Source organism: Camarhynchus parvulus, chromosome 2, assembly GCF_901933205.1.
Source record: "Camarhynchus parvulus chromosome 2, STF_HiC, whole genome shotgun sequence".
Taxonomy (NCBI): Eukaryota; Metazoa; Chordata; class Aves; order Passeriformes; family Thraupidae; genus Camarhynchus; species Camarhynchus parvulus.
Window position 1 is genome coordinate 69,857,307 of NC_044572.1, and position 26,761 is coordinate 69,884,067.

At 42.2% G+C, this 26,761-nt stretch overlaps 1 protein-coding gene across 1 annotated transcript; it reads left to right on the forward strand.

The window, feature by feature from the left end:
- Window positions 1-516: 516 nt before the first annotated feature.
- Window positions 517-18,727, forward strand: LOC115901254 (MARVEL domain-containing protein 3-like). The gene is given in 5 exon segments (XM_030943737.1): window positions 517-629; window positions 806-961; window positions 1,629-1,637; window positions 4,345-4,505; window positions 17,969-18,727. Coding segments are annotated over 5 exon segments (1,041 nt in total). The 5' UTR covers window positions 517-615; the 3' UTR covers window positions 18,670-18,727.
- Window positions 18,728-26,761: the final 8,034 nt, after the last annotated feature.

Genomic DNA, 26,761 nt, shown 5'->3' on the forward strand with positions numbered 1-26,761 from the left:
ATAGCGCCCAAAGGAGATGGAGGAAGGTTATGAGGCCTTGATCAGTGCAAATTAAGCCGACTGCAGACACTTCTGCAGGGACGATGAGGGGCTGTGATGAAGGCAAATGAGTCTAAGGATTGCTCAGGTGTTTGAAGTCTGTTTCCCTATTTTCCAGGTTTGGGCTTAATCGTATCGCACTTGGAAAGATAAAGACACTTTCAGCAAATAACGAAGTGGTAGTATTTAATACGGAATTATCAGGGTATAGCTTCTTGCCAACTTGCTTTCTGCCAGCTTTGCCTGTACCTAATGTTTATGTAAATCATAGGCAACGTGTGGTGATGACTCTGCTTACACCCACGGGTGCCCTCCTCTTCGAAACTCCCAGGACAAAGGTCACAGCCTGCTCTTCCCGACTTCCCTGTGCCAGAGACAGCTGTGTGCACACTCATGCAGTGCACTGGCACTTGCTGGGCTTAATGCTTTACCTGAGACACAACATTGCAGAAGACAAGACTCAGTTCTTGGGGACACGATCCCTTGCCCTGGCAGCAAAGGCACGAGAATCAGAGCAGACCTAGTCAATAAGCTAAGTGCAGTAAATGTCAGGGACAGAAACATTGCACTTACTTGATGAAAAGGAAAAGGTAAAGAAAAAATTCCTGCTTTAATGAAGTTACTTTGTAGTTTAAAGGGTTTTACTTCCTTCACTTAAAGAAGTCTGTACTAATTTTGAATCAGCATTTAATGGAAGTGAGTGCTGGTCAATGAATAACTTTTAAGTGGAGCAATAAAATGAACTGGTTTTATTTCTCTGGCTCAGGAAGTTATTTTAGAAGGAGAGAATACATCTGAGAAACAAGATGTCTCATGCTGGGAGTCGATACCAAGATAAGCAATACCAGCACCATGAGAACCATAGATCTCATAGATACAAGGAAGACAGAAGAGCAAGAAAACCATACCCACACAATGCAAGGTACGTCTTTATCTCCTCAGAGAAATAGATCACAGCAGGTCTATAATGCCTGCCTTCTCTCTGCTTTTAAATAGGCTTAATTTACAATAGTAAAGAAAGCTTTTACTCAGCTGTGAAAGCATGAGCATACTGCACTTGGAAGGGAGCTATTTTACGCTTAGAAATTTAACCTTTTTTCTTTGTTTTGAGCTGGAGACAGCACAGAAAGGCTGTGTAACACAGGCAGAGATGTGAATTTCCTGGGATGATCTGAATCAGGTTGGGTGACAAGTAGGTGAAATGTTACTGTGAGTCTTTATACAGTTCCTGAAGACACTGGTCAGCAGGTGACAGCAAGCTGTGGCTTGCCAAATATGCACTGGTAAATAAGAATGTTACATGACTGAGACCAGCACAGGAACTTTGTGAACTCTCAGGTTGCTGTGAACATGTTCCTGTTAATCTGAAATAAAACTACTTTCAGTAGTTGCTGTCAATAGATGAGTGCTTGTTGAAGTGTCTAAGGCTGTTGGCAGCACTTGAGAGTGGGTCAGCCCCTACCACCACAATGAGCAGATCAACTAATGGGTTTCCAGTGCCAAATAAACTCTTAGGATATTGCACTTCTCCTTCCAGCCTGGCCTGGCTGCAGCACGCTAGATGTGAGCTTAAGCTGTTTTCCTTTTAGGTCATGCCAGTGCATGGCTGCACTGTAGGAGAGAGGTCTGTAGATCCAAACACCACTGGCAAAATGGCCATGGCAGCAGAGTGTTCATCTCTGCCATTTAGTTTCTGGGGACATGATTGTAGGGGAATTTAAGAATAAAGGCAAACAGAGAGAGGAGGTAAATATAATGGAGATTATTGAAAAACTGAAATACTGAAGTACTCCCTGATAATATGCATTTTAGTAAGGAAAACAGGATGACAATAAAAGGAGCAGAGAAGAGCACTGTGTGGACTACAAGTAATACTTATGGCTAAGTATAAAACACTTGGATAGCGCTAAAATTATTGCATCGTGAAAGTAGCTAATGAATTTTTTTCCTGTCTCTCTCAAATTATGAAAAATTTGAGAGAAATTGGAAGAATAACCAGCCTAAGAATCATCCTCAGAGGCTGAATGCCTGTCCTTAGCCAAAGCAGAGATTGGCAGGCAATATAGTTAAATTGTCTTGAATATATTAGAAGTGAGAGCAGCTAATGCCAGTAACACATTAATAGCACAGTGGAGAGAAAAAGAAAAAAAACAAAAGGGTTGGAGGTTTGATGTGGGCTTTTTTTTCTTTCACGTGTAGCATAATATAAGCAACGTGTGAAAGGCTAGCAATAAATTAAACCACCACTTTTTAATAAAGCACTTCTCTGGATTTCTTGGTTTTGCTGCTAGTTTTATATGTTTGGACTCGTACATTGAAAATTGATGGATGGACTGTAAAGGTTCACACACATCCCTGTATCCACCAGGGATTAGAGGAAGGGAAGCTGCAGTTGCAAATCTGCAACAGCCGTGAAGATAATTCTTAGAGTCAAGTCAAGCATCTGGGGGCCATCAGACCCCACTAAAACTGATTGAAAAACTTTTCTGTCAGCTGTTTTGAAGGAGTTTGGCTTAACCTAACAGCATTTCCTCTGCTTGGTTCTCATGGAGTTCTCATGGGTTTTGGTGACAACTTTGGCTAATTGATCAGAAGACCAGCAGACCCTGTAATGAAATACATGGGAAGAATTTCGTGGAAGCTGTACTTTGGGTGCCTAATACTTTCATCCCTGATGAACTAGATTTTTTAGCCAGAGTATTTCTCTTTCCAAATGCATTTCTGTCTGAAACTCCTGCAGCAACCTTCCTCACAGCACTGAGGAGAATTACCTAGAATGGTAAAATCCTCAAGGAAAACAGCAGCAAAGGTGGCTAGAACAGACCATAGTGAGAAAAAAAGGCATCTAAAAAAAGGATTTTTTTTTTCCTAAATGTAGTCTGCTGCTGAACATTGAGGCAGGAGGGGGGGTTGGTTTGATTTTTTTGTCTTGTTTTGTTTTTTGGCAAGTAACAGGAAACAATAGAGAGAAGCAGCTGCATCAGAAGTACCAAAGGGATTGCTTTCAAGTTACTGGAAGTCTTATAAATCACACAGCTTATTTAATTTATGTGACACAGCTGCACAGGATGCTTTGGTAGTTGCACAAGACACAGGACAGAGGTCAGAAAAATCAGAAATGTTTCAACCAAATAGAGCTGTTGGCAGCTAAACACGGAGATGTTAGCATTGGTCTTGTTATTGAATGTCTTAATTAAAATGTAAGAACTACAAAGAACATGATTTAATGTGGATGAACGAGATAATATTGGGTCTGGAATTGGATGAAGATAAACCTTAGTGAAGTGCAATGATACTCGGAAACAAAACTACAGTTGAAAATGCTGATCTGTGGATAAGAAATTCAAGATAAAAAAGGAATACAAAGAAGACTTTTAAAAATAATAATGCTGAATGAGACTTAAAATACCCTTTAATAACAAAGTCATCCAGCTGTACCTTGAAAAAGGTAAGCTCTGATTCTTCTTCAAATGAGGGAGAAAATTCCTGTTAGACCACACAAAAATATTTGCAGCCAATGTTTCTTTTAACTTGAGTGTTAGCTCAGTTTAAAGGGAAAATTGCACTTTTCCTATAAAATAACCTAAATCTCACCAGCTTTAAAAATCATCAGGCTTCAGATTTGGAGCTGTATGTCATTGCAGAAAACTGGACCATTGTATCAATGAAGAGACTAACTGGAGACAGGAGAAATGGATGTTTTTGGGGAGGAGGGTTGATTTTAGATTCTTATTCAAATATCTTCAAGGACCTCAAAAATTTGAATAGGCTATTTTTCCCCTAGTATAAAATCTTTATCTGTTTATTTTAATAGCTTTTATTATTTTAAAAGATATCTTTGTGAGAGACACTAGTTGGAAGTACAAACACCCATTAAATAGTTGTGCTTCTTTGCACATTTATTATGCCAAAAGCTCTCTCATGTATAATATCTGGCCTGCTCTGGACTGGTTAAATTGTTTGGTTTTCATGACAAAGCTGTTATTTCCTCTTTCTACCTTTTGCCAGTAAGCTAAACAGTTCAGCCAGCCTACCCAGTGAGTACACTGTTTTCCAAAGTAAGGACCACTGAATGGAAATATCCTTGTGAACATGGATTTATGCAAGTTTTTGGGATATTTGCTTTCAAAACAGGCAAGCAAAAACGGTCAGATGCCTGTGAAGCAAGCTAGTTGCTTCCACTGAGAGGAGCATCTGATAATTTCTCATGTTCTGATGTTCTGGAGGACATCAGAACATTCTTTTCTCATGCTCAGGAGAGACTATGACCTGATGTATAACCATCAGTTGTTTACTCCATTGTAGAGACATCCAAGGCGGCCAGCACTCAAGGACTTCTCCTGTTTGCTCAGACCCTTACTCTAAAACCTCAGGAGCAGCCCAGGAGTATTTTGGCCCACCACCAGAGTTTTATCCTCCCAAGGAAAGCTTCTCAATGAAGTGTTCAAAGGTATGCACAACAAGAGGTATGTGAGACTCTTCTTGCCTGCCATTCACCCCTCTCCTCCCAAGGACTTCTCTTGGATTTGGTTTCTGTGTTTAGAAGCACACCAAAGTAAAGCTAGAGGAATATTATAACAAAAGAAAACAAATGGGGGGGGAAAAAACTACCAAAAAAAAAAGGCCACAAGGACCGAGAGAGTTAATGAATGGCATAACTGAGGGTTATGCCATTTTAGACACCTAAAGGCAATATTTACACAGAAATTTAGATACTTGAAAATACATCTCTGGGATATGCATCCAGAGCACCAGAGCAGGTCATGTGTGTAATCAGCCAGTCTGTGCAACAAGAGTTAGCCTTTGGGATTTAGGAATAAAATAGACATTTACATCTGTGAGCAGTTTAGAGATGGCTGTTGAAGGTTTGATGATAGTTTGTTTCCCAGTCATTCTTCTCACACTTTCTATCAATTCTGGATTTACTCCAGTTATCACTCATACATCTTTATAAAGCATCATTGCGGGAGACAAAATTTTTTTCTGGACATGAATCCAATTAAACAGTTTTGGAGAAATAACTTGGGTTTTTCTTAGGAAGAAAGCAACTGCAACAAGGACAGAAATGAGCCTTAATGTGGGAGGAAATCAGCCTTAGTAGACTCATTCCTGTAAACTGAAAAAAAGAAGTCGTTAAAATATTCATTACCCTTGAAAGTTTTCCCTCTTTCAGGGCACTGATTATTCTCACCTTGTCTGTAGGAAAGCTCCACTGCAGTCTGAGTTGAATTTGCATCTAGGTGCAAAGTCTTTGACTGATGTCTATAAATAGACTTTCAGTGTCTTCCAGTAGAGAGAAAAGTGAAGAGATTAGCTGTTGGAAGTAAATTAAAGCACATAATGTTAGATTATTTCTTCACTCCATGTAGGAAAGTTAAGTAGCACAATCAATTTAATATTTCTCTGTATGTAGATATGTGAACAATTTTAAGAGTGAGATGAGCTATTTTGTCTTAAAAATATGTTATGTGTATTAGTATGCAGTTTGTTTCTCATCTTCAGATGTAACTGCAACCATTAGTAAAGGTTTAATGACATGGAGCCGTACTGATATTTTATCCATGATAAAATTGTATCATCAGTTTCTTCTTTAAACAAACTGAATTATTTTAACTTGTCTGAAAGCTGCATAAAATTCCATGCCCTACTTTATCAGAGCTTTAGAAAAATGGAGTGGCAAGTTAGTTTTAGTTTCCAGTTTCACTGCTTGCTTAGACTTGTGGATAACTTAATGTGAATATCTGGGGGGTTTTCCCCCTGTATTTGCTTTTCATTATTTCAGTGAATTAAACATAATTAAGATTTTTTAAATGTCCTAGTTTTGGATACATCAGTTGACAATGATGATTTTACTCCCACCCCTCCCCCAGGTATTGCTCAGTGTTTTCCAAAAATTTCATGTCTGAGCTTGCAGTGGAGGAGGGAAAAGAGATTGTGCAGAAAATAGACCCTTTTATTTGCAACCTTATTTCAAAAAATGAAAATATATTGAAGGTTGATAAGATTATGAGACTCTTACTACCCTGTTTGGTTTTTGGAAGTACCAAGATTTAGCAGACTTTACTAGAATTGTTTTGCAGAATTTTGTATTCCCCGAAGTTATGGTAGATGCTGTAAATGAACAACATGGATTGTTTACTAAGAAGTCAGTACTTGGGAGCTGCAACACTTTAGAGCATAAAAAGTTCCTGTAAATACTTTTTAACCATCTCCTTCTTTTGCCAGTGATTTATCAGCACTCTGGTGAAATTTCCCCTTCCCAATCACCATAATTTTAAAATAAACTAGACTCAAACAAGGCTGGGAAATCAAGTGATAAAACACAATCTTTCCCAAAGCAACAACTGAAATGTGACTTAGTTTCTGACTGTCTGCTAAGTAGCTGAGCTTTGGGGCTTTTACCTTTTGCCTAGCACACCTAGGTTATGTTCTTTATGCATTTTGAGCAGTTTAGCAAAATGCTAAAGAAGTTTAGCAAACTAGAGAGGAATTCTATACAGCCAGAGCTCTGAATAGTATTTGCTTCACCCAAATAGTTCCCCTTCATCCATGTTTTTACCAGCTATATCCCAAAAAACTCAAGCTGAATTTGATAAATAAGCAGCTGGATTTTTTAGGGATCCTTTAAACAGCTTAGGACCTTAGCATGCTTTAGAACCTCATTCTCCTCTCTTTGTTATTCCCCCCACCCCTCCCTATTCCCTGCCCCTTTTTTTTCTCCCACAACCACATTAGGTCAATAAACCCAGCCCAAATATAGTGGAAGAAAAAACTGATACTGACCCCTTTTGCTGGTAGGAACATTTGATACCATCTAAGAAACTTCAAAACATTCTGCTCTTTTTTAATCCTTTCATCTTGAAAACAGAAGGGGGGGAAAAAGTGTGTTAAAACATTACATGAGGGATACCTATTCAAAGCCATTCAGGTGGGATCACATGGATAGCAGTGCTGGATCATCATTCTTCCCCCCAAAAAATGGACTAAAGTACAAACTTAGGAGGACCATCAAAGTTTGGACCAGTAGAGAAAGCTGTCTTCTGGAATAGACTCCAGACTTTGGATTGGTGGAATTTCCTGAATTGGAAGACTGCACTCACATCTGTTGTGTTTAATACCTCTTTACAGACCTATGAAGTTTCTTTAATTCTCTGCTGAATCACTTTTTTTAATGTTTGACCTTCACATTACCTTTAGATAAGGAGTTCCAGAATTTCACTTGAAGTACTACTGTTTCATTCCTTAAAATGTTTAAAAAAGGTGTTTCTGATTCTGGCGGTATTCTAAATATGTAGTGATAATCTCATGTATTCAGCTTCTCCATGAGATTTATGGTTTTAGAATGAAGTCTTCCCTTTTCCCCTGTGCCCCTATTGCTTCTTCACAGACTGAACAATAGCCAGCTTTGGTCAGTTTTCCAGTCTTATACCTTTTCCAGGTCTACCACACCTTTTTGAGATAGGCTGACCAGAAATGCAGTAAAAATTCCCTATAAATTCCAGAAAGAATCAGACATCTGCCTAAAGGCTCTGGTTCTGTAATCCTACTCTAATGCTTCCTACCTTTTGTGTGGTGTTTGACTATCAGTGAACACTGAGCTGATGTCTTCGGAGAAAGCTACCTGAAATGGAAATGTTTTGCTTAGGACCCATCTGTGTGCTCTGTCCACAGGGGCATTGGTGTTTGTGGGTATTTCTGTACAACCATGAGGTGGAGGTTGCTTATTAAACACTGATTTCATCGACGTCTCATTCAAAGCTTGAGCTCTTAGCAGCCTACTAATTTTAATGTTGGCAAGCATGAAGAAATTTTTATTATTATTAAAGCAGACTTCACCATCTCAGTTTTCAGTCTTTTCAAGTTCATTAGTCTGTGCATCCACCATGGTATTTTGGTATGTAGTTTTGAGCTGAACATGCTTGGAACCTCCACTTACAGGTCTTTGGGCCATATTGCAGAGCAGATCCAGGGTGCACAAAGTATATTTTCTTTGGATAAAACTAAATGAAAGGGTGAGCTGTAACCATTAGCAGGTACTCTGTCCTTTGGAACAAACTAGAGCCAAAATGAAGTGCTTCTCTCTCCCCAGAAAATGCCTGTCCTGTAGCCCCTGTGTCTTCAACTCCACCTGACTCTGCAAATCCCCTCCCACTGCGCTGCCAACGTGGGCATACTGGTGAGAGGCAGCACAAACCAGAGATTGCTCCCTTAACTCTAGTTGCCTGAAAACTGGCTGTTTCCTTTTTATTATCCTTTAATCACTACTAATCAGTGAAATGATTTTTATCTCACAGGAGCTTGTGTCATTTAAGAGCACTACCTTTCTTCAGATATCTGCTGATTCTTTTAAGTGACTTCCCTATAACAAACTCTTGACTATTCCCTGCTATGCTGTCTTTATGTGTAGTTTCTATATATTGGGTAAGTTTACATAGGAAAGCTACACTTGTGGGCCTGCAGATTGCAGATCAAAAGGCAGTAGAAACAGAAGTGTGCCACCTTCTGTGTCTGCAGTAGTGAAGCAGATTGAGGGGACAGCTTATAGACTGTTGTCAGACTGCCTAGATGCACTATATAATTTATGGGCATTTGAAATAAACTGTGATAAAGACAAACCTTTCATTAACTAAGGAACTGCTGCTTGCAATAGCCATTTCTTACTGCTTACACACAATCTATTACATATGCCATTTAAAGCAGCACATGTTGAAAACAACAAGAGTTTTTTGACCTGGGGATCCTTAAGGCTGAAATTCTGTCAGAAGGAAGCATTCAATTTGCTTTTCACAGTGCAGGTAACATTATGTAGTTCTCTCTTCTATGTAGAAAACCTAAATTAGTAATAATTTTGCCTTTCAAATAACCCCCCTAGATATATTTAAAATATAACCAGATTCAGTGCTTTTGTTTAGCAGATGGAATGAAAAAAGTGTTCAAGGTTGGCTGCCATTCTTCACCTCAGTGAGAGGAAAATCTGAGTTGAACCCAAGAGTGAATTGCTGATCATAAATTGGTCTCAGATATTTGGTCACTTGACATTCAAAACTTCAAATTTTCTTTTTATTATATTTATAATTTTGGTGTGAAAGAGATGGAGCAATGCAATTCTTGGATAATGCCTCCTGTAGTTTTGCTTAAACAGCAAAGATAAACTTAAGTTTCTGCCATCTTTGGTCAATATGTGACTCAGAAAATTACTTGTCCTTTTGCCTTCTATAGAATTGTACTGTGCTGCTCATGATTCCTGAGCAAATAGCTTTTTTTTTTTCTTTTCTTTTTTTTAATTTTTCAACCCATTGGCCTTTAAGGCAGACAACACCGAAAAGGTTACGAAACAGTTTGTGAGGGAGCAAGTATAATTGAATCTCTGTTCTTTGCTGCTATGAATACAGCTTTGCTCCTTGAATAGTGTTAGATTTCTTAAGCATATTGTAGGCACTTCCAAACAATCATGCCTTTAGCCTACATTCTAACATCCACAATTGTTAAAACCTTCAGACTAATTTCCTCTCAGAAAAAGACAGCATTATGGTTTGTAACAACATGAAAAGTCTCCAATTTCAAGCATAGCCAGGAGGAAATATCAAACTGAATTTATTTGGAGGAGGAAATAGAATTAGGGAGTAACAATGACTTTCTCCAGGATACATTCATGCACTAACAAGCCGGCATTAATTCAAATGTAAACATCTATAAGCTTTTGTTTTTACAAAGCACAGTCAGTTTTTTTCCCCTATAGCTATGCATGCTGGGAAGCACTCATAGACTAGAAAAAAATACTGAGATGAAATGTTAGCCAAGACACAGGGTTCACACTAATAAAAACTCGCTTTGAGTTATGCCATTGTTCTCAGCCATAATGCTGCTGTTGTTTCTTTGCTGTGCTATGTTGTGATACTGTTCCTCTTGGAGTCAGACATGGGAGCAGGAGGGGGAAAACATTTTGCTGAGGACTCATATCCCTTTCAGTGCTGTGGAGATGTTGGGGGAGAATAGTAGTCTGCAAGAGGCGTTGGACTGAAGTAAAAAATCTCCCATAGCTTCAGGTATGCACATCCAAAAACACTGAAGGGTCATAAAATGTGCATAGTGCAGGTAATTCTGTGTGTGAAAACAAGCATTTGACAAGTACATTCAGCAGCACGTTGCATCTTTTTGGCAATTCAGGACATTGCTACATTCCTGTGGGGGCACCCAACAGGATTAGAAACTGTTGTGTTTTGTAGTCACCATCTTCACATTTTGCCCCAACAGTGTGCCTTGCTTAGTTCCTTTAAATTGTGCCCAAAGCTGCTGTACACTGATCCTGTGGCAGTTAATTTCTCTGTTTTTCTGCCTAAGAAGGGAGCACTAGGGTCCCCTATAGTCTCATTGTAATTAGACAGCTTCCCCTTCTATCTTTTACAAAGTATATTTTAAATACAGCGTGACTAACAGGCTGAACTTGCCATCAAGTTTTTTAATCTTGTAATTGTGAAAACAGACGATATTAATAGTGGGAATTGGATGGAACTGTGCAGATTAAAATAATCCCAGTTATTCAAAATGCTTAATTAAAGTAGCAGAGTAACAAGATACAGCAGCAGAGCTGCAGGTAACCTTCCTTCCTGTTCTGATGTTAAAGTATTTCATTTGGAGCTCACTCCTCTTTACTGTGAAATACAAACAGCCTTGAGCAGTTGGCTCTATAAGAACACTCAGGAGAGCTACACTACTTGAAGATGCCAAATCCTACCTTTAGCAAACTGTTGCCTTGCCAACACACGGGACTTCACTCTGCCCACGTTTTTATATGAAATTATTTTCATCCACCTTTTGGCATTGTGCTAACACATACACGATTGTTTTTAGAGAAGGGAGAGCTGCAACTGAGAAGACTCACTAAAGTTGGCAGGGGAAGATACTGGCAAGGTTGCTGTTAGCTGTTAGGTGTGTGTTAGACTCCAGTCCATGCTTTCCATACTGGCAAATCTTAGTTAGGTTTGATTGCTGCTGTTACAGCAGAAGAGTTACACCATCTTTCCTGTGAGAGAACCAGGTTTGTCTTCCCTACATCTGACCCAAATTATGGGAACAAAGGGAAACTCTTCTCTTTAAAAAGTGGCTCACAAAGACAATTGATACAGCAGACAGACCATCTATTGAATGTAGCTCTATTTCTTGAGCAAGTGATCCTAGCTCTCTTAAAGGAGAAAAATCCACCCAGACAGGAATGTTGCTCACCAGGTGTGACAACGTACTATTAGTGAAGTGAATGAGAAGCTCGGGTTCACAGGTGCCTCCAACCTGACCCACCTTCAGCCAGACTATGATGACTTAAAGAGTAATAACACCCCAATCTTTGTACTTTATAAAGGTGGCTCAGTTTCAGTTCAAACAGAGGGAGTGGCCATGGAAAGTTGGCTTACGGAACAAGAGCGTTTCATTGTTTTCCGAACTCCTTTTAAAAAAACTCCTGCAAGCTGGTTTCAATACCAAGACACTTGTTTACTACTTGAAAGAACTATTGGTACATTAAGAAAAAAAGGAAAAAAAAGGCCATTTCCTGAAATGTAGAATGTGAGGTGACCATACGGAGACCTAACAGTGCTACAAATAGAATACAGCCTTTTATAGTTGCTATATTTAAGTGGTACTGTCAAATACTACAGTTTAATGCAAGATCTTTTGCTTCCTACCCTCTCCAAAATTAGGAAAGATGACTCATGCTCAATTAGCAGGAGAGAAATCAAGAACATTCTAGAAGTGATGCTTTAAAGAGCTACTGGGTACAAGTAAACCATAGCTGTTGTTCCCAGGCAAGGGCTGGGTTGTATTGAAACTGTCTTACAGTGGTGGGAAAATATGGGGATAGAGGATGATGCAGTAATTCTACAATTTAGGTCCACCCTTTCCTGTGAAAATTGGACAGCACTTTTTAGAGGATGGGAAGTTATTAAACAGAAAGAATAGAGCAGGTGGGATAGTTGTTCTTTAAGGGAAGAGGATACACAGAAAAAACAGGATAATACATTTGGATCTGAGTACTCTGAATGCAAGACTTCTCTGAGTCATTAAAACCAAGGCTGGTCATCCTTTGAGATTTCCTAACAGAGTGGTTATGTTGACTAAAGAGAGACAAATTATCAAAGGGTAATAATAAAGTTTTTTTCTAGAGCACATAAATAATTTTCCCAGTTTTAAACTATTTTTTCAGTGATTTCCAGTAAGATGGATATCTCAAATGAGCATAAGTGTGTTGGGCACATCCGTGCAATTTAAATGCATTTGGCTCTGAGTGTGTGCATCCCTTGGGTCCTCTGACAAGCCAAGATTTTGTTGGTGTTACATTGCCTAATTCTTGTGTTTTAGGGTTGGGTTGGTTTTTTTCTGCCTTTGATTTTAGCATGACTAAGTGAAAGCTAAGTCCCATCACTGGCTGAAGAACACAGAGACCTGCAAAAATAATAGTGGTGTGGGGGCTTGGGGGGCATTTCTTTGTTTATGAAAAAACTGTGTATTGCCCTTATTCTGCTTTAGTGAAGCTGGTTGAATTCTTGTTACTGGTTTCAGTAAGATCTTGCTTTCTACATAAATGGAATAATGGTATTAAAAGAAAGGTATTAAAACATGTTTGCATCCAGATTTTATATCTTTGATCTCTTGCAACTGTTGTCTTCATTTCTTTTTCCTTGTTCAGTTCTCCTCCTCTGTTTTGGTTTCTCCCCATTTCTGTCACATTTTGTCCCCTTCCAAAAGCAGAGTCAAACCCTGCTTTACTTTGAAATTTCCCCCCCTTCTCCTTATCTTTTTCCTCCTGCTACCAACTCAGTTTAGCAGAGGGGTGACTGAAGCTGCATTGAGCTGTGCCTTCATTCTCTGGGGAATGCCAAACCTGCACTGGCAAGAGATGTTCTCCCTTTGAGATCCTTTTCAGGACTGACTGCTGCTTTTGTAAGTCACTGTATATGTTCAAAATACTTGTCTTCTCCTTTTTGAGGGGTAAAAAAAAAAAAATAAAGATTACCTCTGAAAAGCAGAAAGCTACCCAAACGGGGGGGTGGGGAAAAAGAAACAAAATACAACTTGCAGTGAAAAAGGCTTGGAGAAAGATTTTTCATGTGTGTTGTAGCTTCTAACTCCTCTCTTCCCTTCTCCTGGAGTGACCCCTAATGGGATGTGACATGGATACCACTGACCTGTGTGTCACCAGCCCTGCCACTGGGATCCAGGTGTCCAAGGGATGCAGCCGCACACCCCCAGGGGCCCCTGGGTCCTGCTGGTCCCAGTGGTATGTGATCTGCAAAGGAAGCAGAGGGAGAAGGCAAGCCAAAATTGAGAGTGGTAGACATAGAATATTCTGGAAGTACACAGTGATGTTCACTGAGAGGGAATGATACAAAAAGAGACAGGAGGAGAAGTCCATGTGCATTCAGCAGAGGAAGAAGGTGACTTCTGTCCCAGATACAGTGGAGGGAGACACTTTGAAGGCCTTTTCCATTAGTATGGCCCTCATGGGATCAGGAGAGTTCAACAGAAAGAGCCAGAACTGTCTGTCCTGCAAATTCATTTATGGCAGCTGCAGAAACAAAGGAACAAGCAAGAATTGGCCATTCTGCTTTATGTACATGTGTATACACACACCATGACCCCCACACCTGAACATCAGAGCTGTCCTACCACAGTGCCTGGATGGAAATTCCTCTTTAGAGCTTCTGACATGAGACTTGAGTGCACAGCTGAGTTGCTGGGTACCACACATTCATGCACAGTGTGGTCTTATGAGGCTGGGCACGTGGATTTAACAGCTCACCTCACCTGAGAAGGGGAGTTTCTGGTCCTTCTCTGGTCCTGGCTGTCACTGCCCTTGCTAAACACATGCCAACATGATTGCTCATCAGATATGCTGTGAGTCACCTCAAGAGGCTAAAGTTGCAGAACAAAACCAAGAAAAGAGTTAAATAGTTTCCTGCTATTTTAATTTATTTGAACAGCTCTTAGAAGGGCCTAATGTGGAGGTAAGGGAGAAAAGTAGTGGCTGCCCAGCCAAGAGTGGGAGCTGTTAAAGTCAGCTGCCTGTGGGTCTGTACCCTTAACCAGCCCACCTGTCAGCTTTGCTGGATGGTCAAGCCCATATTTGATAGAAGATAAAGCCATTGTTCAATGGACTGATGCCATGGAAATATCCCAGCAAGGGAAAGAAAAAGTGAATAGTACATAAACAGTATAAATTGGAAGGCTATATCATTGGTTATAGCAGGAAGCGTACTCACAGCAAAAGACAACTGCAATCGAGCAAAATTAACAAGTAGGATATGTTGAAGTTACTGTCCACTGCAGATTTAGATTTTATGGAACTAATGAAACAATTCTCTGGAAATCTCTGGCAACACCCACTTCTAGATTGCAGCCCTTCTCCTCACCTTCAGTGCTGAAAAGCAGTGCAGGAAAGAGGCATAGGAAAGGAAATAGCAATCCAGGAGCCCTGACAGGACTCCTGTAACTTATTCAGTAAGGAGAGGGTTAGTTCCTAAAGCCAGCTGTTGACTGGGCTGATTTTAGTACAAATACAAATGGGCTGATTTTAATACAAATGAGTAACATTTTAGGTAAATCCCAAGATGTTGAACCTGAGAAAGGGAAAAAAATAACTAAACCAATAGAATTCTGAACTGTTCAGACCTTTGGTTATTTTACACTTAAATCTTGCAGTGCATTCATTGTTGCATGGGATTAGGGAATTACTGTAGAGATAAGCAACTTCCCTATAGGAAGACCTTTTGGTTTCTGCAGATATAACTTCAGGATGACACGGCTAACTGGCCTGTGAAAGCAGAAATGGCAGGGCAGACTCAGAAGCGTGGCTTGTAACTCAATCCTTTTCACCAGCAGCACACTGCTTGACACAGGTCACTGCTAGGATGTGTGTGACCATACCTTGGTAGAGCTAAGATTCAAAACTTACCTGTCCTTTTATTCCTTACTTCTCAAATCTGTCTCTTTCCTGTTATACTCTATATACTCTCTCTATATATATATACATATATATACTCTGTATACTCTCTATACTCTATCCTGTTACATATATGTAGGATTTTGTCTCAGCTTGTAACTATCACAGATTAGAGCTGCAAGAGGCTTTTAGGGTTACTGTGTTGGAACATACTGTAAGGCTTAATATTTCCATCAAAGCCCTGATGATTATACAACGTCTTAAGCATTTCCACTAATTGTCTGCTACGTTCAACAACCCTGCTGGCTGTCATCATAGACCTGTAATTCATTCTACATACTGCTTATCATTTTAAATTTGTCTTTAATACAGGAGGCTTTGTTCTTGCACTTTCTTTTAAAAAACCCAAGTTAATCCAAATGATACAAGTGATTGGTGAAGTAGCTGCTGCTGAACCTCTCTCCATTGTTTAGTCACTCTAATCAATTCTACAGCAGGCGTGTGTCACAATTGTGCAGGTACATACAAAACCTGTCCAGCCTGAAAGCCCTGTCTAAGGAAATTTTTCAGGAATGCCTTTAAAGCCTCTACTGCTGTGGTTAAAAATACAGTAGACCTGCATTGATCACATTTGTCATCCTGTTATCAGTCAGCTCAGCAAAGTTAAGGGATGGCGTACAGAATGTGTGTGAACACACAGAAAGTTTTGGAGCAGTGTCAGTGAGGATTGGGGTCAGTTATAAATGTGGGGAGGTTAGCAGCAGGCAGTGACTACTTTGAGAACAGAAAATTGCCTTTTCCAAAGCTCAGCAAGGTGAGGTAGAGGAAAAGTTGATGCTTGGCAGGTCAGGGGGCCTCAGTACACACAGATGAAAAGGAAATTCTGAAGTCAGCAGCTGACTGATCATGAGTTCCCAACTACCAAGTAGCCAAACATACTTAAAATTTATGTTTCCCTTAATTAAATGGTCTTTCCTCCATGTAGACTTGTAAGAACTGTTTCCTGCTGGAGCATCTATGAAATCAATAGTCAGCCTTTAGAAAGGATCCTCCTGCATCCAACACTGTCACACTAAGAGGGCCCTGTGGATCTTAGCTGACTCCCTGTATTTGGAAGGTATAATGTACAACTCAACTGAGCAGACAAAAAAAAAAAACCCACCTGATTGACTTCCAATTAATGTTCTGCACAGCTACTACTCTTTCAAAATACTGTGAACAATCCTAGTAAAGTGATGACTCTTTACCTATTAAAAATGACGAGTCTTTTGGCTGCATTATTTGAATTTGGTATGAGAAGTTCCAAATTCTAACTCTGGGGCCAAAAGTTAAATTTCTCTCTACGTTTACCTCCACAAATACCTCCTTTGAAATACTTGAAGCCTCCTGAAGAGATTTGGTAACCAGCACAGTTATTGCCCTTCTTCACAGAAATGGTTGTGCAGAAGGGTCAAAGAAAAGGCATGCTGCCATGCAGAAATCAGCATCACCTCTGAAGAACACATACACAGAACTGCTCACTTGGTTCCTCTTGAACAAGGGGAAAATTTTTGCCTGCTCTAACACTACCTTCCTGTGCAGAGCAAGTGGCAGCAGGAAAGGACTTATTACCTTAGCCCTCTGTGGAGGAAGTAAGAAGGGGCAGAATGAGAATATCTGATAATCCTTCACTGCGGCTGTCACTGGCTTTCTTTGTTTAGAAGCATCTGGCAACACAAGAGAGGAATTTGTTTAATTCCTTTGTGTTAGTGCTTCAGCCCTTCCTTTTCAAGCCCATACAGCCTTGAGAACAACTGAGCCATTGCTCAAGAGGGAAATGCCATGTGGATCAGCGCTAGTAGCATAAAATGAAAGTCTGTGTGCAAACCACAGATCCTGCTCCACTTTAAAGACAAATATAGGACCACTGTGTCAAGCATCTTACATTTTTGGCTGTCAGACAGCAATGGAATAATAAGATTTACAATTCAGTAATTAACTTCAGAACTTTGGAGCAACACGCCTGACACGCTAAGGGTTTTCATTTCCCCAGTAGGCAGCTCTAGCTGTGCTACGCTTCAACATCCGTCATGTATACTAATCTTAGTCTGACCCCTAGTGAGCTGTCACAGAATAATCAGATTTATCAAACATAAGGCAGCTTCCTGAGAGGCTGCTACCACAAAAATAAGTAATTTCTCCCCTTTTCAGTTCTGGGTTTTGTTAGTATTTTTTCCCCTAAAGATACTTGGTTACTATTACTAGTAGCCTAACATAAGAAAAAGTGGAGAGCCGACTCAGAAGTTGTAAGGCTTTCTTCTGAAGCTAGGGTGTGAAAGAGTGCATATGACCTAGTATCAAATTCACCTAATTTATTCCTGCATACAAGGTCGGTTTCGCTTCTTTACCCTCCTTCTTTCTTGGTTTTTTTTTTCTTTGCAATCAGAAACTCCTTCAGAGTTACAAGTGATTTTTGTCCCTGAAGAATATAAAGTGAAAGTTGCATCTGGTTAGATAGTAAGTTTAAATTAACAAATACCTTCACAGAAAAAAAAAGGTGCAAAAATGTGTTTTGAAGGACTGAAGTAACTTGCATGATTTTTCAAGTCGTTAGAAGCTTCTAGGTTTTTGTCAGCATCAACCTCAGCATTTTGTTCATACTGGATATTTCTTGCTCAGTGTGTTTATGCCAAGTAGTTACAGGCCAAAATATAATCACTGTGCGCTTGCCTTGGCAGTAACACAAGCACTGTAAAATTTTTATGGATTTCTTTTCACTGCATGAAGATCCATCTATCAAGCACACTGACAAATTAAAAAAAGTAATTTGCCCAGCCTCCAAAATGTACCCACGAGAGTTCAAGCTTCTCTTTTTTTTTTTTTCTTCCAAGTAGCTGTAGCCAAGAGGAATATCTCAGTGTTAGTACCCTCTGTCTATGGTTTTGCTGTACTTCTGTCACCCACAGTTCTCACAAGATGTGGTTTTGACACCTATTCCCATCGTTCTGCTCCTTCCAGGCATTTTGAAGTTCGTGGAAATCACGGTTAACCTCCTGGTGCTGATTTGTGTGGGTGCTTCCCAAGCCTCTGTTGCAGGCTTCACGTCCCTTGGAGGCTTCGGATCCTTCAACCTGAATTCAGCCTACAGCCCCTTTGAGGGCACGGAGCTGCAGGAGGTGAGGGACCTGGACATGCAGTTCACCCAGATGAGAGCCCCTTGCGTGTACGGTGGAGTAGCCTTCAGCTTGACAGGGGCCACGCTCACCCTCGTCTTCCTCGTTGTGGGGGCAAAACCCATCCATCAGCTCCGAACAGGGCTGCTGGTAGGCGAATGTGCCTTCAGCCTGCTGGCTGGCCTGGCGTACCTGGCGGCCGTGGGGCTCTACCTGCACTTTGTCAGGCAGGTGAACGCCACTGAGGTGTGCAGGAGGCGCGAGCGGCTCTACGCGCGCCGTGGCTACACCTCCATGAACTGCGACGTGCAGGGCGGCGACGCGGCCGTCGGCCTCTTCGGGGTCGTGGCTTCCTGCCTGTACTTTGCCAGCTTTGTGCTCTGCATCCTCGCTATCCGCACCGTCCGGGCCTTCCAGAGCCACGCGGCCAAGGCTCAGCACAGCCCCAAGGGCGGTGTTGGAGACAGAAGCATCAGAAACCACCATACCGTGCACAGGACCTCTGAAAGCTCCCACAGCGTCCAGGCTCTCGCCACGTTAGTGTGAAATCAGCTCTGGGACTGTGCCAGAGAGCTGAGGCTTCAGCAAAGGATGGACACTCACAAATAGGCAGCCAGCCCACAGTATATTTTCCCACAAGGTGCTGAAGTGTGTATTGAATCACTGATTCTAATAAAATCAACCTTGAGTGACTGTTTTAACAAGGATTTCTGCACCGGTCTCTCAGGCTGGAGTCCTGCATTTAAAATGCGTTTCATTGTAATGTTTTCATCCTGCACAGAGCAAATCCAAACATCAGTGGGCTTTTAACAGGTTACAACTGCGTTGCTGCCAAACTTGAGCTAACAACCACTTCTTTCCCTCTCCCATGACAGGGAATTGAACACACAGCTAGGATGTGCAGATTTTAACAGATCCTGTGTCTGTTGTGTGACCTGTTCCTTTATCCTGCAGTGCTTACAAAGCAAAGAACACCCGAGTGCTTCGTTGAATCCTGTCTGAAGTTACACTTGTAACCTTTTTTGCCTGGGCTAGTGAAGCGTTTTATCTTTTGAGTCACGGGGGTTTACACATGCCGATCATGTGCTCCCTGAGGAATGCCGCTGGGAAACTAGCTGCAATGTCAAAGGCAGCATTCAGGGTCCTTATCCAGTTTCCTACTGTGTTTTCCCATCTCACTGAGCAGAGATCAGAACCTGAGAGGCATCACAGTGGTCAGGTATCAGCTTAGTTAAAGATACCATTTGTTTCTATAAGCACCTAAACGAGGTTTGGCTTGCTGACTCCACAGCCAGTGGTGGGCAGAACCTGAATTGGGAACATGCTGCCTGCCCTGGGAATGCTGTAACAATGACAGAAAGTACATGTATCCTTCCAATATCTAAACAGGCAAAGCATGAGTGAACAGCAGTAATTGTATGCCCCAGGGTTGAGAAAATAAATTTAAGAGAACATCTTTCAAGAGTCCTTTGTTTGAGGCAGGTGAAACAGATCACTGGTCTTCAAAGATGAGGGAGTGGGAGAAAGAAAAGGCTGTTCTTCAAGTGCATAAGATCTGTCAGCTTGAGAGGAGGGAAAGCTCTGGCCATTTTCATTCTTTTCAGTTTTGTCTGGCTCACAGTCATTGTCCAGATGAGGCTTTTTTGAACCATTGTAGAGCTTGTTTACTGCATACTTCATACGTACACATATGTATACACACACACACACACACACAGATCTCAAAGGATTGCGTTTGATGCCAAACAAGCAAGTGTTATGGTTCTGATTAGAAGTGACTAAATGAGCCTTTACAATAAGTATCATTTATATAATTCCTTAAACATCTCTTTAACACTTTGACCACCAAAAAGCTCCATAGCATTATTATGCTTATGGAGAGACAGGAATAGAGTTTTTCCAAACTGGCTATGACTCACAGTCATCATGGAGTCAGGAAATTAGGACTTTGATTTCTAGCTCTTTGCTAAAGCCCAGACCTTCTCTGGTATGCTGTAATCAGCTACAGAATCTGTTCCAGGGATGTCTGGCATGCAACTAAAGCCACAGCTGACCACTTGTTGGGCATCTCTGCCTACGCTCCTCTTCTGTGCTACCTCTACACCTTGCACAGTTTGAAAGCAGGCTTAGTTACACAATGACACACTGTTATTAACTTACACAAAAAACACAAAAGCAGCACCTTGAAGTGACAAATTCAAAAGCTTAGGAAATGTTGCAGGTAAGAATGCATAAATTTAAATTGGTCCTTAAATATATGCACAATATGAATTTTAATCTCAGGGCTTCTTACTCTGTCCCATTCATTTTGGGATGCTTGCCTGCCATGACTGTGTAAAAGCAATACTTCCCTGGGTAAAGCAACCCTTATTATCCCCTCTTGTTTCTAACTTCTACAGCCTCAAGTTTATTCCTTATAACAAAACTAATTATACTCTCTTTTAATCTAAAATGGTTCACCCTTGTCCTGTCACTACAGGCTCTAGTAAAAAGTCTCTCTCCACATTTTTCAGCCCTCTTTTATGTATTGAAAGACAAAAGGGTCTTCCCAGAGCCTTCTTTTCTTCAGGCTGAACAACCCCAACTCTCTCAGTCTGTCTTCACAGCTAGCCCTTTGATCATTGTCCTGGCCTTCCTACGGACTCTCCCCAAAAGGTCCGTGTCCTTTGTGTGCTGGTGACCCCCTGGCTGGATGCAGCACTCCGGATGGGGTCTCACCAGAGCAGAGCCCAGGGACAGAATCCCCCTTCACCCTACTGGCCACGCTGCTTTTGGTGCAGCCCAGGATATGATTTGCTTTCTGGGCTGCAAGAGCACACTGCCAGTTCAAATCCAGCCCTGTCTGTCTCCACAGGGCTGCTCTTGATCCCTTCAGCACCCAGTCTGTACTGATCCTGGTGATTGTCCCAGCCCAGGTGCAGGACCTTGCACTTGGCCTTGTTTGAACTTTTGAGGTTCACATTGGCCCACCCCTTAGGCCTGGAGACCCTAACAGGTGGCTGTGGATGGCATCTCTTCCCTCAGGCATTCCAGCTGTCAGCCTGATGTCATCAACAAACATGCCAAGGTCCTGAAACACTGCAAGCAAAGGGACCCCAAAGAAAGCCACAACCTAGTGATTGAGTTTCCTGAAAGTTTTGTGCCTTGAATTTGTTCCTTCCTTGATACCATGAAGAAAGATTGTTAGGAAATAATTGTGAAGAGGTAATAAACAGTGCCATTTCCTCCATTCAACTTCACTGAAGGAGGTGGAGAGGAGAGGGGAAAATCCCAGAAATACTTCTCAGAGGAGTAAAGCAGGAAAGAAGCAGCTTTCTTACCTGTTGGGGTGAAGGAGAAGCAAAATGCCATCAGAACAATCCAAACCACCCTGCTTTCCAACTATAACACCATGCTTGATGTCCTCTAGAAGTCATGAAAGTCCCAACTGTGTGAGCTGGGAAGGTGCAATAAAAGAGCAGAGGTTTTCTAGCATACATGTGACTAAGGCAACAACAGGCTGTTGTCCCCAGCTGCCATTGCAGGTGATCCTTCTTCCAGGGCAGATTAGGCTTCCCATTTTCTGCTGGAGATGGCTGTGCCTGACCATTACCTCTGAGCAGCGACTGCCACTTAGTACAGGACAATAATCCACTTTTGGACCAGTAAACAAAGGCAGGGCAAATGGCTCCTGTCAGCCCCACCATTCCTTTGAGCTTTCCCTGCTGCTGGCCCTGTGCACATGTGTGTCTGCATCGCCTTCGTGCAGCCTTCAAGGGCAGCACTGAAAACAAGCTCAGCTGTTTCTCTGACACAGCCCCTGACAGCCTAATTCACCTGCAACCAAAGGATGCCCACAGCCATCACCCTCAGTCCCTCTTTGGTAAGGGGCATCCTCAGGCTGCATCCAGCCTGCCCTCTGTGACCATCACAGCTCCTCACCTGCTGTGAAGAAAGCAGGGATAGCAAACGCCAAACCTGCCCTTCTCCAAGAGGCTGGGGGTAAACAGCACAGCATCTCTCAACCTCAAAGCCTTGGGTACAGCAAGAAGCCTTCTGCCACACCAAGCCTTTTCTGAACCTTCATGGAGAGGATTAAAATGGCCACCATCCCTGGGAACACGAGGAAATGGATGCAGGTTGCAGGGTGAACTGGAGCTGCCTGGCAGGAGAAAAACCCCACTGCAAATGACAGGTCACTAATGAAGGGAACTGGGCTGAGCACCTCATTCATCTCAGAGTTACCTGTGAGACTCCTGGCCAGCCCCTTTGGATTTAAACCATCAATTTGCACCACTCTGCTTCAATGTGTGAGCAAACAGCTTTAGTCAGTCAGAGAGAAAAGCCTCCAGCTGAGCCCCCCAGCATTAGCTACCCACAGAGGGACCCCTCCCCGCAGAAGATTCTCAGAGAAAACCTGTCTGAAAAAAATTTATCTCCATGCCCTTATCTTGAGGAGGAAACAAAGGACATAAGATATTTATGCTGAGAAGGACGGAAAGATAGAAAAAAAGAAAGTAGTGAGGAGGAAGGAGGAGAGAGAATCCTCTCCCCTGATCCTGCATCCCAACACTGAGTAAACTGCCATGAAAATTTCATCATGCTGGGCCGTGCACCTTTGAGTACCCATTTTCCTAGATGTGTCCTTTATTCAAACAAATTGATAAAACTGTTTAGTCTGGGGTAAATCTTGCCCAAAAGAGAGCAAATCAACATCCAAGGACACAGGTCTCTTGTTTCAGTGTGAAAGGCAAAACTGGGGGGGGGTGGCGGACAAAGAGGAGACAGCATGTTTACAATTCCAAATAAGTTTGACACAACCTCTACATTTCCCAAATAATTCATGTATCTGGAACTAGAAATCTGGTGCTGCTGGAAGATCTGCATGTATTAGGGCATTGCCATCCTGCTGCAGAGCAGCTGTAAGGGGGAAGGACCTTTGTACCCATCCACAGAAAGGAAATTTTCAGGTAACCAGAAACAAGTAGCTCTCCTATTTTCTTAATGACAAAAGAAAATGAAAAGAAAACTTTCCCAGACTATAATAGATTTTATCCCAATTTAAGCTTTCTCCATGAGTGCTCCAGAGGAGAGTTTGAGTGTATCCAATGTGCAGAAGCAACTAGGGACACAAACCGGTTGTGCAACAGCAGAGACTGAATTCAAGGCTTAGCATTAAGAAAAGTTGGCATCTCAGTTTACATGGGAAACTGCTTTAAATTGATGAGGATACATACAGGGATTAGAGCACTAAAGAACAGTTTGAATTGATTTTTTTCTTTCACAATCCGTGTATTTTACTCCTGGTGCAGACTCGGCTTCATTAAAGTTACTCTTCTGGTAGTTTTCCACCACAACTTACATTCTATTCACTCTATTCACTATAGAGTTGAGCAAAGCTACAGATACACATCAGACCTTCAGTAACTCAGATCCTTCAATCCCATTTGCCAAACTTGGACGCTTCCTTTTCAAGACTCAGGTAAGTTACTGAAGGGCACCATTGAAGTGCAGTGTTTATGACAGCTGTGACATTCGTCATTACTCTTCTCCTTCAAATCATCCAACTCCCAGAAATGGTGACGCTCAGGGTATTGCAGCAGCTTAACACCAGCACAGCATAAAAACTGTCACAGATGCTCAGCATCACCCGTGATAAATAAAACATGAGACCCCTGCAAGGTCCACCAGTTGTCAGGGCATTTGATGTAATTGGTTCGGGCGTGTGACAGTGCAAAACAAGCAAGTCACAGGATGCCCTTCATGACTACAAATGATCTATTGATTTCCAGGCATGCCTTTCACACACAGACCTGCACCTGCTACTGTGCTCCCCAAAACTCTCAGGCCCTGCTGAAGGGCTCAAGTCTGAGAAATGCCTGCATGTGTTTTACAGGTAATTAGTTTTTCAGAAGGATGTAGAAAGGCTTGTGAGACAGATGCACACAGGTGCAAACAGGGTGTTTTCCTTGCTTCAGAGTGCAAAAATAATTCCCCAACAAGGTGGTCCTATCACAGAATCATTAGGGTTGGAAAAGACTTCCAAGATCATCAAGTCCAGCACTGTCATTAACCCAGCACATCAAGTCATTAACCCAGCACTGCTGTGTTCACCATTAAACCATGTCCTCAAGTGCCCACAGTCACATCTTTTGAAAACTTCCAGGGATGGTGATGCCACAACTGCCCTGGGCAGCCTGTTTCAATGCCTGAACACCCTTATGGTGAAGAAATTTTTCTAAACCTCCCTTGGTCCAACCTGAGGCCATTACCTCTCATTTTGTGACTTAGGAGGAGAGGCCAACCCCCATGTGGCTACACCTTCCTTTCATGCAGTTGTAGAGAGTGGAAACATCTCCTGAGCCTCCTGTTCTCCTAAACAACCTAAACAAAGAAGCTCCCTCAGCTGCTCCTCATCAGGCTTGTGCTCCAGACCTTCACCAGCTCCACTGCCCTTCTCTGGATATGCTTCAGCACTTGTGCAACTTTAAAGGGGATTCCGATTTTCAGACTTGTAAATCAGATCTGACGGTGAAGATTTGGCAGTTTATTGGTCCGAATAAATAAGACATACTGGGATCAAGATCTCATTGCACATAGTTTGCTAAGAGTATAGGAGATCTTAAGATCCTGTTTTACCTGGCAACACTGCAGGTGCTCTCCTGAGCAGTAGCAGGTGTGGCTTCCCTGGCTCCTTCAGCCCTCACATCCTTGTCTGGGCTCACAGCAAATGTGTTAGAAATGCTCAGGAGGCTTCTGAGAGCCCGCAGTCTGTGCAAAGCAGACTCCTGCTATGTCTCCCTTGCTAATCTGAAGAAAGGCTTTTCCAGGCCTCTGGTGCTCCTGCACGGCTCGCAGGATGGGGTGGGAGCCGGGATGCAGCCGTTCCATGGCAGCCGCCAAGGAGGAGATGCAGCATTGCTGGTTCTGTGCGGCGGTAACACGAGGGGGAGCCCTTGCAGCTCCCAAGTAATACGGACAGCAGGAATACGCCTTTCCCCACCCCAAATATAAATGCTCAGTTCTTCGTCAGATAAAAGAGGCCTGAAAGCCATCTCTGATCATCTTCACAAGGACATTGGTCCTGGTTCAAACATGTGCAAGCCACAGACCACTGGGAGTAGGGAAGGTCTCTTGCTATGGACTCCCCTTCCTAGACATCTGTATTTCTGACAGTGCAGGATGGTCTGGGGACATCCTTTCCCACGTTCTTATCTCCAAAGCATTCAAAAAATACCAGGGAATTACTCTGCTGATACCTGAGCTGATTCTGAACAGCAAAGCCACAACTTCTGTGGTCAAATTTTGCCCAACAGAAATGAGAGAACAGAAAAATCTTTTTACCCCTTGTTAAATGAAACTACCATAGGTGACCTGGCAAAGCTTGCTTTCAGGGAGATTTGCTCCTTTCAGGAGGTCAGCTTTGGCCACTTTAAAAAGATATAGCAGTTTTTGCTCTTCTTTGCCAGCCAATTTTAAATACATCTAAGCAGAGCACTTCACTATGTATTCTATGCACTATTCTGTGCACTGTATGTCACTATATATTCTGTAATTTCAGGACCAAGTTAAGTACTAACTGCATGTGCAACTACTGCAAGATTTTTTTTCCACAAAATGCTAGTGTCTCTCTCCCGAAGAGGAATTAAAATGAAAAAGCATCTTACAAGTCACCAACTTTTGCTATCCCAGTCTCTCTTCATAGTTCTGCATCCCAATTTCCTTTAAAGCATTCAACAGCATACATTTAATTAGCAAAACAATCCCATCTGTTCCACGAGTCAATACTGACAACTTTATGGTTAAAACACATTTATTTCTCTTGGTGCAGCTGTGCTGAATCTGACAAGGGGAGAAGAGCCTGCTGTGCTCAGAGCATTGTGTCTGGTGCCCAGGCTCTCATCGCAGGGCTGCTGGCACTGGGAGCTCCTGAAGGCTTCCAGAGCCCTATCCCTGCCCACTGATGGCCCCTGGGATGCCCCTAAGTTACCTACATGCCCTAAACACAAACCTCCGAAGACAATTCTACAGACCCATTGGTAAAGATCCCTTTTCTGTCTGTTTCCTTAATTTTAATGATAGAGACAGAAGAACAAGCTCAAACAAAACCACCAAACACGCACCAGAGGCTGTGATGAGCAGTAGGACATTGGCTCTGAGACCCTAATGGGCAACAGGGCAAGAGCCAGCTGAACTTCATCCACCAGCAGGAACTACTTCCCAGCCTTGAGACTGCATACTTCATCCTCTCTCCCAAAGTCTGACGTGCAGGAATCCACACTCGGACTGTAAATCAGGCACCCTGAATATCCTACAGCAGAAAGCCTCAGGGGATCACTGGCTCCTGGGTCTCCCTATGAGGGAGCAGACCAGTCCTGCCTGTCCCAGGTCTCTGTCACACTGCACTTACTATACAACAGCTTCCTCATGCCGTCATGCTTCTGATGAGCTCTTGCAGTTTGTCTCCCTTTAGCTTACAATATTAAAAAAGTATGGAAAAAGATGAGATAGCGTCTGCCTCATTCAGATCCTGCCTCAGTCTCAACCTAGAGGGCAAGCTAAGCTCATGGCATGAGATAAAGGGTAGGACGAGGTATCCAAGTCAACCGCAGGTGAATCCAAACTTGTCAGCCGGAGAAAGGATGATCTAAAGGATGAA